Source organism: Falco rusticolus, chromosome 7, assembly GCF_015220075.1.
Source record: "Falco rusticolus isolate bFalRus1 chromosome 7, bFalRus1.pri, whole genome shotgun sequence".
Lineage (NCBI taxonomy): Eukaryota > Metazoa > Chordata > Aves > Falconiformes > Falconidae > Falco > Falco rusticolus.
Genome location: NC_051193.1, coordinates 16,529,192 through 16,545,234, shown reverse-complemented (window position 1 = coordinate 16,545,234; position 16,043 = coordinate 16,529,192). Strand labels below are relative to the sequence as shown.

The 16,043-nt window shown below is 42.3% G+C and overlaps 1 protein-coding gene across 1 annotated transcript in view; it reads left to right on the top strand.

Annotated features, from left to right (window-relative positions):
* LOC119151595 (tropomodulin-2) overlaps nt 1-13,454 on the top strand; it is a 36,423-nt gene extending 22,969 nt beyond the window's left edge. Inside the window, exons 4-10 of the mRNA XM_037395682.1 lie at nt 1,124-1,246; nt 3,510-3,596; nt 6,309-6,439; nt 7,060-7,167; nt 7,436-7,579; nt 7,910-8,054; nt 9,898-13,454. Coding sequence (XP_037251579.1) covers nt 1,124-1,246; nt 3,510-3,596; nt 6,309-6,439; nt 7,060-7,167; nt 7,436-7,579; nt 7,910-8,054; nt 9,898-9,932 — 773 coding nt within the window. The 3' untranslated portion in view covers nt 9,933-13,454. The remainder of the gene's footprint in view (nt 1-1,123; nt 1,247-3,509; nt 3,597-6,308; nt 6,440-7,059; nt 7,168-7,435; nt 7,580-7,909; nt 8,055-9,897) is intronic.
* The last annotated feature ends 2,589 nt before the right edge of the window (nt 13,455-16,043 follow it).

Here is a 16,043-nt window from a genome sequence, read left to right as displayed (position 1 = left end):
CCACAGGATATGCTTCAAGCACTATATCTAGAGCGTACAAAGCTGCACAAAATGGCATTTTAAAGTTGACAGCGGGCCAAAGCCACCTGCATCCAAAGAGCATCACAGCTTCATTCTAATGGCATTAACTAAAGTCTGCTTGAGCAGTATTTGTCAGGGACAAGGTAAGGGGAGCTGCTTCGCAGTGGAGAGCAGAAGATGGGAATTCACAGAATTATCAGAGCGATGACACCGTCTGTTGCATGTGGCATCATCTAATGCATCACTGACTGTATGGGTTTGGTACAGGAAAGTCCTGAGTGGGAGAGAAGCCCCAGCAGCGCTGGTGACTGAAGTGCAGCCCAAGCTCTGATTTAAAGGGCCTTGCTCCAAGCGTTGGCAGTTACATCATCGCGTTGCGGAGGTTAACTGTAATAGCAGGCTACAGGAGAGTCAGGCTTGTTGTGTTGTTTCTGGATTTATCCCCCAGTTTTCTCATTTCAGCAAAAGGGCCGATGATCTCGGTCTGGGGGGAATGTCGCATGGAAACACACACTGGTAACGCCAACGTAACAGCAGGCAAGTAGGTCAGGAGTCTTTCTTGGGGAACATGTGGTTCAGTTCAGACTTTCCAGGCCTGCACAGATGATCAGGATAAGGCTATTTATGTGAATGATTGTCAGGAGACGCAGAGGGGAACTACTCATGGAGAGGCTGGGAATTAAGCTGAGTTACTGGAAGAGAACAGGTTTGCTGAGCTTTGAGGCTCTTGTATGGAATGTGGTAAACTGAAACGTTCTTGCAGTAGGATGGTTTTAACTGTTTCTGGTGCCTCATTTAAACATAATGGCCACAGGAACTTTAGAAAAATCCCAGCTGTGACTGCTCCTGGGGATTTATTTTAGGACATTTGCTTTCACATTAACAATCACCAACACAAAACAGAAGTCTGCACCTTTTGATTTTAGACTCTTGTTAAGATCCTGGTGTGGAGGATAGCATCAAGTAAGAAAAAGGAAGACATGTACCTGATAATATTTCCAAGCGTTTCCCCTGTCTCAGACCTATTCCCCTTCACTGCCAGCCGGCAGAGGAGTTGTTCCAATAATTCATTACTCACTCTGGGTTTTTTTTCTTCTCTTAGGAAAAATATTTATCCCTAAAGAAAAGCCCATAGAAACTCGTACAGAAGAGAAAGTGACCCTGGATCCGGAACTAGAAGAAGCCCTGGCCAGCGCTTCAGATACCGAGCTCTATGACCTTGCAGGTTAGATAATTTATAGGCGTGATCCTCCTACACGTCCAGTTCTTCTCTGCCTAGACCTGCCACCAGGAGACATCCATCAGGAGTGTCTCATGACCAGCTCTCAAATACCTGCTGTTCCGCTATACAGACAGGTAGCCAACCTGTGGGCCATGCGTTGCCCATGATGACTTCAAGCATGACTCAATAGCTGCTGTATTTTAGACTTCTCTCATCTACTTATAACTGATGTGTCAGGCAAGGCGAGAAGATGAGCCAACTAACATGATTTGGGGAAAGGAAGGGTAGATGGTGAACTGCAGGCTGGGTTGCTTGCATTGCAGTGCAAACCACTGATCTTACTACATCCACATTGTTTGTAGCATACTTCTGCTACCTCCTCTTTATTCTGACATCCCAAATGGCAGGATGAACTTGTTAGAGGATTCAGTAGATGAGGGAATGCATCCAGGAAGAAATTTGGAACCTAATCCCTTGAATCAGAAAATTGGTTGTCAGCCGATTAGTCCTGGGTATCTTCACCACTTCTAATTCTTTTCCTTTAATGTGGACTATAACCTCATGTTCTAGAGTGTGCACAAAGGAAATAATTCTGAAGTGTATCCACTTGCACGAATGCATGAACATTTGAACCTACAGCATAACAAAAGCCAATCTGTAGTTCTTGAGCCGCCTGTGACTTTCAAGCAGTTTGTATCATGGGTATGTTGTGTGTTTATGCTAGCAGAAGAGCATCATCTGAATCCATAATTTAGGAAGAAGCAAACCAGCTAAAGCTGGTGAGATTAATGACAATGGGTCATCCTAAAATCCTGCTCAACCCAGTGTTGAGACCTTCCTATGGAACCACTGACATCTCCTGCCCTGTCTACACAGTTCAGAGTGGATCCTGTCCTTCCCTGGGCTCTCTGAGGTCCATAGTCTACATTTTTTGGGGCCCTAGTCTATACAGAAATTTTGGTGGGAGAATTGCAACCCTGTTGACAATTATTTTGGTTTTCTTAGGAAAATCTAAATGAAATATTTCAGCATATTAGATTAGTGTGAATCTGGGTTAGATCAAGACTAAACTCAAAACTCTTGTAGCTACCATATTGTCCTATGGAAGGATGTAATCTTGCCATTATCTTTGTAATTCTTGGCTACACCACCGATTTCTGGATGCATTAGTCTTGGCTCTGACTGAAATATGAAGTATCACAGGAACCACAGGTTTATAATGCAGCTGGCATTTCTCAGGTCTGAAGTCTGAGGTTCATGGAATGAAGTTCCAAGTTGTGCTTAGCATCCGGCAATTCACAACAGAATTGTAGGTGTCAAGGTCTAATGAAAAACAGTGAGTAGCACACACCTACTGCTGAGAGTTCTGAAAGTGTCCTGTAACAGCAACTGAAGAGTCATTTGCTTACAGAACAGAGTATGTTCCCTAAGAAAAAACTCATGATAATGTAAAAACCTACATCAATTTCAATAACTTTTAATTAATGCATGAATCTGTAGAATAAAGTCCAACTAGATAATTTATGGGAGAAGTATCAAAATATCAGCAAACACACCACAATTTATTCTCTGGCACTGTGGAAGCTCATCTCCACAAAAGGTAACTTTGCAGCTTTTATGGAGTTTTGGTTTCTCTTGTCATTTCTGTCATAATAATTCGTATCCTCACTACTTATTTTAAAGTCCTGGAATAGATTCTTTTTTTTCCCCAAGCATGTTAGCATCCATGTGCTTCTATAAGAAACCCCAGCGTGAATGCCAATTCATTAAGCTAACCACACGTACAGTCAAATTCTCCTCTGATATGCCAAACAATACAACAAAGCAATAAGTGGTGCAGGTTGTATAGTAGGGAAAAGAAATGATTAGGAATGTAGCACTGAAACAAGTTACCCAGCGAGACTGTGGGATTTCCATCCCTGGATGTTTTCAGGATCCAGCTAGACAAAGCCATGGCTGACCTGGTTAATGTTGGCAACACTCCTGCTAGAGAGGGAGGCTGGACAAGATGACCCACAGTGTTTCTTTCCAGCTGGCATTTCTGCGATATGCATACTACATTGATTCAGTTGTTCAAAAAGTCCATATCTCCAGTATTTAGACCCCTAAATACTCTCCCTACAAGCAAGCATGACTCAGAGAGTTAATATTTTATAAAGGGAGTTTTGTTTGGGGAACTAAACTAGAATTTGTAGCAGATATTTTTCTGCAGGTTTTGTTTCTGCCATTAATATTGTATCCTGTTGCTGGTATTTCCACATTTTAGCTGTTCTTGGAGTGCACAACATGGTCAACAACCCAAAATTTGATGAAGGAGGAGCCCGCAGTAAAGATGGAAAAGGAACCGTGAGAAGTAAGCAAGCAGATTTATCTTGTGGACTATATGTCATCCTTAGGCACTTCTACACCTATAGGTTGGGTGCATTGGTCTGATTTAGTGTAATGTAACTGGGCCTTACCTTGATTGATCTAATTAATGTGAGGCATAGCTCTTTAAAGTAAATGCAACCTTAAAATTCATTATCTATAATGACAAACTACTACGCAAATAAATCCTTCCAAAGGAGCTTTGTTTTCCTAGAGAGCAATATATGGCTCTGCAGAGGTGCTTGAAAGTATAGGAGTATTTAAGAAGCCAAGACATACATATTTTCATTCCACTTCAGTCTAGGCAGCAGGCAGAAAACATAGCGAGCTGTAGCTAAGAGGTGGCCACAGCACAGACCAGGCCATCTCACCCCAAGTACTTACATTTATGCAGCTGAAAAACCACTTGTAACTATGGGGCTCAAACGTGGCAGAATCCCTGGCAGGGTCACATCTCTGCCCAGAGTCGCATCAAGCTGCATTCCCAGGGAGGCAAAGACCACAGGGATCTGCTCCTGCCCCTGCTGCTCTCTCCAACCTACCACCTCCCCCTTAGTCCTGTGGCTGTGTGTTTAAACATTGCCCGTTACCCGGTGCCGTAGGTACGCGGGAAGCATAATCGTGCAGGAAATCCCCCAACAGAAACAGCTAGAGTTACTAAAACCAAATCCAGACATGTTTGTACTAACAGAACAGAACTTTGGTGAATCAGATCTTAGCTCAGCAGCAAACAGAAGGCTGGACAGGGGGGAGAATTGGGTATGTCTGAATTCCAAGTTTTTCTTGAGAGCTGCCAGGCCTCGAGTCAGAATTCATCACCTCCAAGCTCTGGGATATCCAGTGGGCTGAACTTCACTTTTTAAGACAAAGTTGTGCAATACCCTCTTCTAGGGAAACAGTACTCAAAAAATGTTTTCTTCTGCTAAGGCCACAAGAACAACAACTCTCTTTACCAAGGACTTTCATTTCCATCCTTCATTACTAAAGGGGAGGTAGGAGAGTAGACAGGACACTCTCACTTCATTTTTCTCAGGATTAAGGCTGCTCTGCAAGCCTCCCCAGTGGGCCCCTGTGTGAGCTGCCGTCTATCTCAAAGCAGGCAACCGCCTGCATTACTAATCCACATAGATTTCAGAATATTTTTGTTGTACTGAGTCAAAATGTCAGCTATGTGAGTCAGCTAAACTATGCTCCAATCACAAACTTAAGAACCAGAAAATCACTGTCACATCACTGTACTCTTTGGTCCAAAAGCAATACCTTTCCTTAGCCAAGTGAAATGCTTCAGTAAAAGAGGGAGACATCTCAGAAGTTGCCTATCAATGTGGCAAAACAGCACCATGATTAGAGAAACAAGATAAAACTCATGGGAAGAAACAAGAAGTAGAAAACCAAAAATACTGCTAACTCTAGACTGAGTATTCTGCGATGTCTAACCTGAGGACAGGGTGCAGGTCTCTCCCTAGCTCCCAGCTTGGCAGGGTGTTGCCATAAGCCCAAAAAATGGTTTGCTGTTTTTTGTTTACTTTCCACTCTGGAATCCAAGGTGAATTTTCTATATGCATTTTACCAGTAGTTTTCAATTCCCTACTGCTTAGGAAGGCTGGAGTGTTATTCAGGGATATGTGAGGTCTCTTAGGGAATTAGTTAAAAAAAATAAAAGTACAGGGTGAAAGGGAGCAGAATGAAAACCAGCTCATTTGTGTATGATTTCATCTCTACTAAGAGTGCGAGTTCTAAAAAAATATTTGGTTTTCTTTTGGCCCATGACATGACATGAGCTATACCCATTGCACTGAACAGCAATGCATAGTACATTGAGACTTGAGCATGAGCCTCCAAAATTGCACACTGCCTGCAACATAAATTAAAAGGGTTTAAACATACTTGTGGTCAGTGACATATTCCTGTCTTGCCTCTAGTGGCTTAGGTGGTCAGGGCTTATAAATTAATCTCCACAACTACATGCGTGGGAATTAGAAGTACTAACTGTGTGCAAAGCTATGATTTTTATGCATCTCAATATTTATAGCTCATAGGTTCCAGCATTAAAAATCGTATCTCATTGGCGCATGAGTACTCAAAGACTTCATAAATCTTGGTCCTGGCAGACAGACTTGCTTTTCATGCTTTGATAGTTTTATTATTTAGAAAGTGCAGATGTTGCAATTTTATGAGGGCTAATTGAATTTATAGTAAGACTGATAGCATCAGCCCAGAGAAGGAAACTGAGGGGCCTCCTGATGGTGTTCCTTTATGTTAGCACAGCCTACTCATAGGTGCAGGGACATTTTCTCACTAATGTAATGGGCGAGTTCTGAGCACACCTTCCTTGACAGATACTAGACAAAGAACAAAGCAGCCCGTGCAGTATATTACAATACTATACATCCTATACAATAGTCTTTAAAGCTGCTATTAATTGTACTGGAACTTTTGTGCATAAAAGGAATTTGTCTGTGACAATACTGCCCAGCCTCTGTGTCTGCAGGCTCTAATGACATGCTTCAGGGGGCACAGAAGGTACAAAGGGCTTGGCAGGGGTAGTGGGGCTTATACTCCTGTTTCCAAGTTTTGTGGTTCATATAAACCCTTTTGTGAATGCTACAGTACAAACCTAAACGGGAATTGAAAAGCCAGACTGTTACTGATGATGCCTGTTCCTCACGACAACATTTTATGAGATCTTGTGTTGCAGATGTGGTGAAAGGTGAAAAGGTCAAGCCCATCTTTGAGGAGCCACCTAATCCAACCAACGTGGAAGCAAGTTTACAAAGGATAAAAGCAAATGATCCTAATCTCATAGAAATTAATCTCAACAACATAAAGGTAGATGCTGTGGTTTCATTTATGTCACCATTATTCAAATATTTCCAAAGCCCATGCCTTTTATCTTCAAATTTTGTCTTTTACTGTTCAGAAAAAGCAGGACACAGAGGAAAAGGGTGTGGAGGGAACTGTTGTAGAGGCTCCACGGTCATCAATGCCCAATATTGAATTAGATGCCAATTAAAAGCCCAAGGGGTTACTCCCTCTGGCTGCTTTTCTTCAGCAGATTGTAAGGCAAGATATCTCATGGGCACTGTATAATCATCACCGGCCAAATTCAATTAGCCCAGACATACAAATGAAGGAGAAGCTGGCAGGCAGAGACAGAACAACCAGCAGGAAAATAGGAAAGTAGCTCTGAGATGTGTCACGTGCTTGTGTTGGCCTGACCCAGTTCAAGGCAATGCTGACATCACGTCCTAGCACAAGGTCCCCATGGCTCCCAGAAGGCCACTACAAGCAGAGGATGCTTTGTCCATTCTGAGATACTCTTAAAAGCATTGGAGATGTTTAAATTGTGTAGACTGTGGCAATTAATCAATCAGCTTGATAATAATTAAAATCAGTGTCTAGCAATGTGACTGGCTTTCCTAATTACTGGATTTATCTTATTACTGTAGAATATTCCTATTCCAACACTGAAAGAATTTGCAAAAGCTTTGGAAAGCAACACGCATGTGAAGACATTCAGCCTTGCAGCTACTCGAAGCAATGACCCTGTAGCTATTGTAAGTTTAAACACTGCTTGGAAAAAAAAACCCCAACAATTTTTAAGTAGGTCTGTGTCTGCTTTAGGATGCATTCTTTATTGTCCCTCACAGAATTTCCCTGTGACTATGCAAAGTAGAAGCATAATCTCTTCTGATCGACCTGTATGTTCTTTCAAGCCTATTTATGCTTGAAATTTACCTATTTACGTAGGTAATAAGCTATGTTTTGCAGATTCCCTGAATCTTTCAAGACATTATCTCATATTCCCTCTTTTTGACCCCTCAGGCATTTGCAGATATGTTGAAAGTGAACAAAACACTGAAGAGTCTGAATGTAGAATCAAACTTCATCACTGGGACGGGTATTTTGGCACTGATTGATGCACTGAAAGAGAATGAATCCCTGACAGAGATTAAAATTGACAACCAGGTAAAGACAGAGCATTGAGTGAGTCCCCTTTTGTTTGCCTTCTACATGGATTCCCAGAGCATTCTCCTAGAGGGCTCTAGCAAAGTCAAGGCAGCCTCTGTGGCTCAGTCTTTCTGCAGCTCGTGTCCCATGCCCATACAACCAAACAGTGGAAAACTTCTAAATAAAACTGGTTTCAAAGCCAAATATAAAACCCAGAGCAAAATCCTCAGGGGCAGGATTCTCTTTGTAGTTTGCAGCACAGTTCTGAACTGTAACCACTTATTTCTCTCTCATATGAAAACAAGTATTTTATTTTCTTTTGGGGACATTTCACCACATCACCAACAGAGGCAGCAGCTGGGGACAGCTGTAGAGATGGAGATTGCCAAAATGCTGGAGGAGAACTCCAAGATTCTCAAGTTTGGATACCAGTTCACAAAGCAAGGTCCAAGAACCAGGGTAGCAGCAGCTATCACTAAAAACAACGATCTGGGTAAGGCGCTACTACATCTACTCATCACTTCCTTATGTAGGCCAAACCCTGACCTTCCTTGACACAACTCTTCCTGTCTATACCTAAGATTGAATTTTAACTCTACAACATTTGGTCTGCTATATGTGAGGGTTGATGCATAGCTGCATGGACTCTAGAGTAAACAACAGAGCAGAGATCTTACTGTGATTAGGAGCCACTGTTCTTTTCCTTCTCCTACTCCTTCTGGGAAGAGGAGTTACTTCAGCCTTTTCCATGGAGCACCCTGGACTTCCAGCTCCCCTGTCAGCTCTTCTGACCAGTATGTAGAGTGCCAAACCCATCCTGTTTATTCAGTGGACGCAGAAGTCCTCACTTTGTCCTGCCCATGACAGACCAAGCCTGCCCAACCAAGGGAACAAAAAAGACTTGCCTGCCTGCCCAAGCACAAGCAAAGACAACAAAGCTTTGCAAGTTTTGCCTGAGCGTGACTTGCTCTGCCCTGTGTGCTCAACACAAAGAGTAAGAGGGAGATGACTAGGCAAGAATAGTTTAGAGTAAGAAGGGGGGAAAAATGAATTAACTATGTGTTTCTAATCAATTCTGCTTCAAATTAAAGTGTCAAGCCCTGATGCCTTTGCTGGCTTCAGCTTGGGTTTCTCTCTGTGAGAACAAGAGAAAAGTTGAGCTAGAACCTGTTTCTTTCACAGATACTTCTGGTTTTTTTCAGTTTTAATTTTTAGCAGTACCTATGCATTCCAATCATACACTGTTGGTCCTGAAACTGTTAGTGTCCCAAAATGGTATTTGAAACATTCCACCAAAGAGAGGAAGACCTTTTTTTCCACTTTTTAACCAGTTGCCATGAGATATATGTCCTGCACCTAACCTTCATTTTCCTGCTTTTGTATTGTATGGTTTTGTTCAAGATTTAGTAGGACAGAATACCTACAAGAATTTAATAAAAGAAATGAAGCAATGAAACACTGAAAGCACACACAAATGACTGATGTTACACTGTAGGCTTTGGAATCATGCAATCTGTTTGCCAAGAAAGCATGATGAAATAAACCTCCTGATAGTAAAGTAATGGGATGTTTGTAGTAATATATTGTTGTTATTGACTTTCTGTAGCAAGAAGTGTTCATTCATTCAGTTTTATGGCTTTTGTTCTGTACTTTAGGAGTTCAATATCAGAAACAGGACATGACAGTTTGATGCAACACCAAATTTTGTTTCATACAAACAGAAGAACCTCACTAATCTTAGCTGGCCAAGTCAGAGAAGACTCAATACATTTTTATCAGGGTATGGAGCAGCATACTCACTGATACCAAATTACTTTCTAAAGTAAAATTCAAATTACTTTATAAAAGCGTATGATTATTACTTACCTATAGTATATACTTGTGCAATTACAAAAGTTCTTAATTTTTGATGACTAATGCTTAAATAATCCAGAGTACTGCCACGCAGACTAGAGCAGACCAGTATCCACTTACCTGGAACACAGTGGCTTTTAAAAGAGCAATAAAACTGTAACAAAAATCTAAATGAAGCCATTGGGAGGAAGCACTGGAAATGGTGATCTCTTCATCATCTAATACCTTTAGCTCAGAATCTGATTTTTACTGAGTATGTATTGATATGAACACTTGGTGAAATTCTACAGTCTGCAATATAGAAAAATGCAGTTTAGATAAAATTGTTTTGTGTAGCATTAAAATCTGTTAATTGCTCCTGCTGAATATTTCTTGGAAACTCCTTCCTTCCTATTACTGGGAAGGAAGTGTGTCAGTGAGAAAATTCCTTAGGCTCTCAGGAAAGCAATAATAACTGCTCTTCTCTTGTTTTCTTGGTCTAGTTCGTAAAAAGCGGGTGGAAGGAGAGCGGCAGTAGCTACACCATAGAGGATGCAAGGCAAGGTTGGAGGCCACCAACAACTGCAATCTCAGAGTGCTCACTGGTCAGAAGGGAAGGCACTGGAAAATCATTACAATGGGAGTTGCTCATTTCTGTTAATGTCTCCTTTTAATCTCAAAAACACAGCCTGTTCATTGTTAATGTTCACAGTTAATTTAATTTTCATGAGAAAGATTCACAGCTGGTTTAATTTTAATGAAAAATAAGTTTTGCAATATCTAAAGCCAATATGCAGAATCTTAACTGTGTTACTAAGCATAATATATAGTGATTCTAACTCTTATTTTAGACACTTTTTGATGTGTTAAAATATGATCTTATCTATGGATAAGGGATTCTCTGCTGAAAATAGAAATTTTAGGGCCAAGTTCTGCAATGCCTTATGTTTGTGAATAATCCTTACTTACATGTGTATAGTTCTGCCGAACTGAGTCCTGCAATGGGATGCTCCCAGGAGTAGAACTAGTAATGCCAGTACAGGTTTGCAGGATCGCACCCTTGAGCCTCTCTCCTGCAGTGGGATCTGGGCAGCTGGAACCACACTGGAACAGTGCCCTTCTACCTTCTTGGGTCTCCACCTGTCCAGGTCCAAATGCAGGATCACGCCTAGATGTATAAATATCATCAAAGCCTACTTGTTTACATAAGCTTAGGTTAGGTGGATCATTTTGCAATGTTACACTGGTATTTGTTATTGTTACTTCACATTGTAAAGTAATATTAGTGCTGCCAATCCTATAGACTTCAAATGCTCTGGGTTTTTTTTCTAGGCCAACCGTTTTTTATTTGCTACTAGAATGCACAGTTTACAGCTGTTAATCTGAACAAGTATTCTGAGCAATATTTGTTTTGCTTTGAGCCATGCATTTGACTACTTTTTTTTTTTTTTTTAGTTCTGGTATTTATGTACATTTGTTAGTATTATAGAACTGTTCTCAGGACCTTTTAGATGAAAAGTAATTAAATAGTTAATCCAGGTGAGCAACTGTGCTACCAGGGAAAAAAAAAACATTAAAAGGGTAGTTGTGACAGCTACATAACTTAGATCTATAGGCTTCAGTTCAGGTTTGTCCCTGTATCACAAGGCACTTAGGTGTTTGCATCAGTATTTAGCTGAATAAGGGCAGATTTAAGCATATGCACAAATGCTTTGCTAAATCAGAGCCTTAACTCAGATACTGGACATAATCTTAACCCAGTGGAAAGCACTCGGGAAGCAGCAGCTAACCCCAATGCTCAACTGCATCAAAATTTTAGTAAGAATTCAGTCTGATCCATTTTGTGTATTTTACAGTTTAAAACTGTTCTCTACCACTGTTTTATCACTGCCAACAGTTGTCTCTGACTAATAGCCAGAGGTTTGCTTTGGGTGCACATACCTATGCTGTAAGAGCTAAGGGAGGCTCGGATTCGGTGTGGCACACATGCCAATGCTTTCAGAAAGCTGCAGAAACACACATGGGGCTAGCGCTGCGACCCGGGAAACACTGGCCTCTCCTCCGAGAGCTCCTTCGGGACACCAGGAATGAAGTGCTGCTTCCTTCACCTCGGTGCCGGCACAGTGCTGGAGGTCATGGTCACTGCAGGGTCCCCCTGACCCAGGGAGGAGAGCTGTGAGCCACCGTGCGGCTGGGCAGCCAGGGATCAGAAACCGCAGGAGCCCCAGGAGCAGTTGGTACATGTCTGACATGCTTCCCTGACTGATGTTTTGATGACCAGAGTTGGAGTGCAAGCTAACAGGATGAACCCTCCCTCCGTGCCTTCTGTAATGGAAATGAGTAGGTCCAAGGCAATACTTCCCATTGGATACTGGTCTTCATACTGGGGTCCAAACTGAATAACATACACTTAAATCCCACTTAAAATACTTTGCTAAAGTGGTTTGCTGAGCTGGGATGTAAAGTGCAGTATGCACAGTTCCTTCCCTTCCTCAGAACAAGGCTGAACCCTTTGCTTTGCAAGTGAAAAACATAACACACAGGGGAGTCTTGCTGAGATTTTTCCTGGATCCATGCAGGATTTGCTGTGAAAAACTTTGGTATCCCATTTAAAAATAAAAAAAAAAAAGACAAGTTCTGTAACACAGTCATAACTTTGCATGGGTTTAAACAAACAGTCCTTAAAAATAACCGGATTACCAGGGGAATACTAGGCTTTACAGCATCAAGTCTCATGGGTAGGAAGAATCCTCATCCCCAAAATCTAAAGATTATGGTACTGACAAACTTCAGTGATTAGAATTATACTGACCCTATTTTCTTCTTTTCCTTTGATCCAATCAAGGGAATCCCAACTATCAATTAGGGTTTTTTAATGTATTTTGAAGATATTTTCCTTTATGGCTACTTTTTTTTTTTAGGGGTGGTACATATATGTGTTTAAGGGAAACAAGTGCAATCCATTTCTAGTCTTAATTGCCATTTGAAGTGTTGGTATTTGCATGCAGCAGTTTTACAAGGATGGATTGGACTGACCGCTTCATGATGTCTGCAGCATGTCATCCTGTATAGCTTCGCTCAGAGCCACACAAGTGGTTATATAGTCAGGTGGCTCCATCCGTGTCAGCTACAGTTTGCATCAAGGACCAAGATACTTAGCTGGGGAAGTCTCTCTGGGCTCTCCATCCCTTCGTCTGCCATGCTTTTTGCACAGGCATGTTTCCTCTGAAGGGAGGATTCTTCAGGCACTTGAAGTTATAATCTCAAACACCAGCCCCACCATGCACTAGCAGCCAGTGCCTGGAGCTGTGCACCCCACGGCGAGGCATCTGGGAAGTCTGGCTCCTTCCAGTACGTGAGGAGAGCTCCTAATCCCTGGCCATTTTCTCCAGGCAGCTGCTGCCAGTGCCTGCCAGGGAGCTGGGTGACCAGGGATATCTCTGTCCTGCCTCTTCTGTGTGCTCCATGCAAGGGCTTTGTCGTCACTTGGCCTTGAGCATCACAAGTCAAACATTGCACCAATATAAAGATCTATTCAATACAACAACAACACACAATGGTGATGCTTGAAGGCAGATTTTCATATTAATATAGGCTTATTTAGCTGGTTAAAAATCTCTGCAACTAACACAAACGGGGTCAGGATATGACTAGCCATTTTAAATTCTGCTTTCAAGCAACATCTGGCATACTCAATGCTGAATGGGGAACAGGGACAGAAGAGTCCTTTTTTCTTAGGCAAACATTCAGGAGTAACTGTGTCTATTTTGCACGTTGCTTCTCGTGTTGACAGCTTCAGTTTGGTTTGTATTTTTTATACAGTTTTTTCATGGAAAAGCTCAACTTTGTGCGTGTCCTAACATATGTGTGAACTGTAGCGTGCACTAAGGACCGTATGTGTACATGTATAACTCTAGATGAAGACGTTATCTCTGGACAAAAGTAACTGCATGCGCACAGTGTGGTGCATATTACTCAAGAGGAAGAGAATTACCACGCTATGTAACAGTGACTCCCTAGCATTGTGGTTTTTCTAAATAAATCTTCATAAAGGATTTGGCTTTTGCAATTTCTTGTGGTTTTGTGCCTTGAATCAAGCCTCCCCTGACACTCTGACATCAGATTAAACAGTTTTCTCCACTGTGGCTCTTGCAGCTTTCACTCATCTGCATCATCTGCTAGGTTTCACCTTCTCTTCCCTCCACATTACATGCACTGGGCTGGATGCAACCATCATTCATTTGTGAATGATGGTTGGGTGCTCAGAACCAGGGCTGGGAGCAAAGCAACCTGCATTCTCCTCCCAGGTTTAACAGACTTCCTGGATTTACATACATAAGTCTGTGGGGCCTGACAAGATGCATCCCAGCGTCCTGAGGGAATTGGCTGATGTAGGAAGATCATGGAACAGATCCTCCTGGAAGCTATGCTAAGGCACATGGAGGACAGGGATGTGATTCAAGAAAGCCAGCACAGCTTCACCAAGGGCAAGTCCTGCCTGACCAACCTGGTGGCCTTCTAGATGGAGTGACTACATCAATGAGCAAGGGAAGAGCTATGGATGTCATCTGTCTGGACTTCTGTCCAGATGGATGGTGGACAGAGTCCACCACAACATCCTTCTCTCTAAATTGGAGAGATACGGATATGACGGGTGGGCTGTTTGGTGGATGAGGAATTGGTTGGATGGTTGCACCCAGAGGGTAGCGGTCAACGGCTCAATGTCCAGATGGAAATCAAATCAGGTGTCCCTCAGGGGTCTGTATTGGGACCAGTACTGTTTAATGTCTTCATCAATGACATAGTGAGATCAAGGGCACCCTCAGCAAGTTTTCAGATGTCACCAAGCTGAGTGGTGCAGTTGACACACCTGAGGGATGGGATGCCATCCAGAGGGACCTGGACAAGCTTGAGAAGTGGGTCCATGTGAACCTCTTAAGGTTCAACAAGGCCAAGTGCAGGGTCCTGCCCCTGGGTCTTGGCAACCCCTGGTGTCAGTACAGGCTGGACGATGAAGGGATTGAGAGCAGCCCTGCCCAGAAGGACTTGGGAGTACTCGTATATGAAAAAGCTGGACGTGCGCCAGCAATGTGCTCTGCAATTATGTGACAAAGCAATAATAGATCTCTGCAGGCTGCTGTTCTTTTTTTGAAGTAAAAAATGAATGCAATTTATAAAAGGTCGATGCCATTGGAACTCCAAAGACTAAATCTCATGTCTTCTTCATTACTAACTCAGGGAAGATAGAGATTTCACTGTTTTGCAGAATTTAGAATCCAATTAAACCATGTGCAGTTGTATGCGTAAAATCACTGTTGTCTGATCAGGATCTTGCATCCGAAACACAGCAGATACACTGTATCACATTATACCTCCTCAGCTAGCTTCTACTCAGAAAGCTGCCAAATGGGCTTTCTGTGAGCATCAGGCAAAGACACACATATTTCCTGCCCTCTCTTCACACAGTCTCTTCGCAGTTTTCCGTATGGTGCTTCATTAGAATTTGACACCAGGAACACTGATTTCTTCCAGGGTATACACAGCTTTAAGCTTCAAGAGAATCAAGCACATTGTAGAGCACCTAAAGGCATAGACCAAGTTAATGAAATGGCTAAGAGGACCCTTGGAACCTATGCGGCATGTTAAAAGACACTGCAAAATACACATAATTGCATGTGCCTAAGGACATCACCCCACAGACAACGTGCTTTCTGCAATCCCATAGAAGTTTACAGTTTATCCGAAGAGAAACAGAATGTCTTCCCTACCCATTTAAAGACCACCTTTACTTACATCAATACTTTTAACTCTGAAATCTTGCAGTATCTTTCTTTCTTGCATGCCAAAAAATTGATGAGACTTTTCAAGAAAATGAGGAAAAATAATAGTGAAAGAAGAGGAGGTATCTGTGTCCCAGTATGTGGTTCTGCTGGGATTTGCAAAGCCTAACGTCGGAGATAGTGCTCATGGGAACTTTGCAGCACAATTCCCAGATCCTCAGTTGTCAGGGCACCAGAGAATACAGCTGCAGAGAAGCTCATGAGGTCACACACTCCATTTCCTATCTCCAAGATAGTGTTTTATTCCTACATACTTCATAGCTTTTGCAAAAAGACTGGGTTTGGTCCTGCATCCCTTTCATTACAGGGGTCGTGTTGAAGTCCCTTGGGATTTTGACTACATATGCAACAGATACTGTATCTTATCTTCTCCCTCTGAATCTTTTTTTAGGGATCAGCTTCTTCCCTTGCACTCATTTCTTTTCTTTTAAGTACAGTTGAAAAATAACTCAATTACACAAAGAGGATTGATGCTATTCTTACACCCTCCGAGCACACATCTTCATATCTTCCTATTCCAATCTGTTCACTCCTCTCCCAAGCCTGGGCAACAGCAGTGCAAACCCCAGGTGCTTCATTTTCTACAAGGAGTGCTGGGTCACTCTCCCAGTGAATGTGATACGGAGTGACAGCCTGAGCTGCAGCAAGCTGCATTTACTGCCCCATCCCCCTCCTGCTGCTGCCATGCAAAAAGTCCCTTGTTTGTGTTCTTTCGATGCATCTACCCCAAAGTAAAATCTTCTCAATTTGGACTGATACAGAGACTCTAGGGAGTTTTAATACATCAAAGAAAGAGGTGCAAGTTGGGT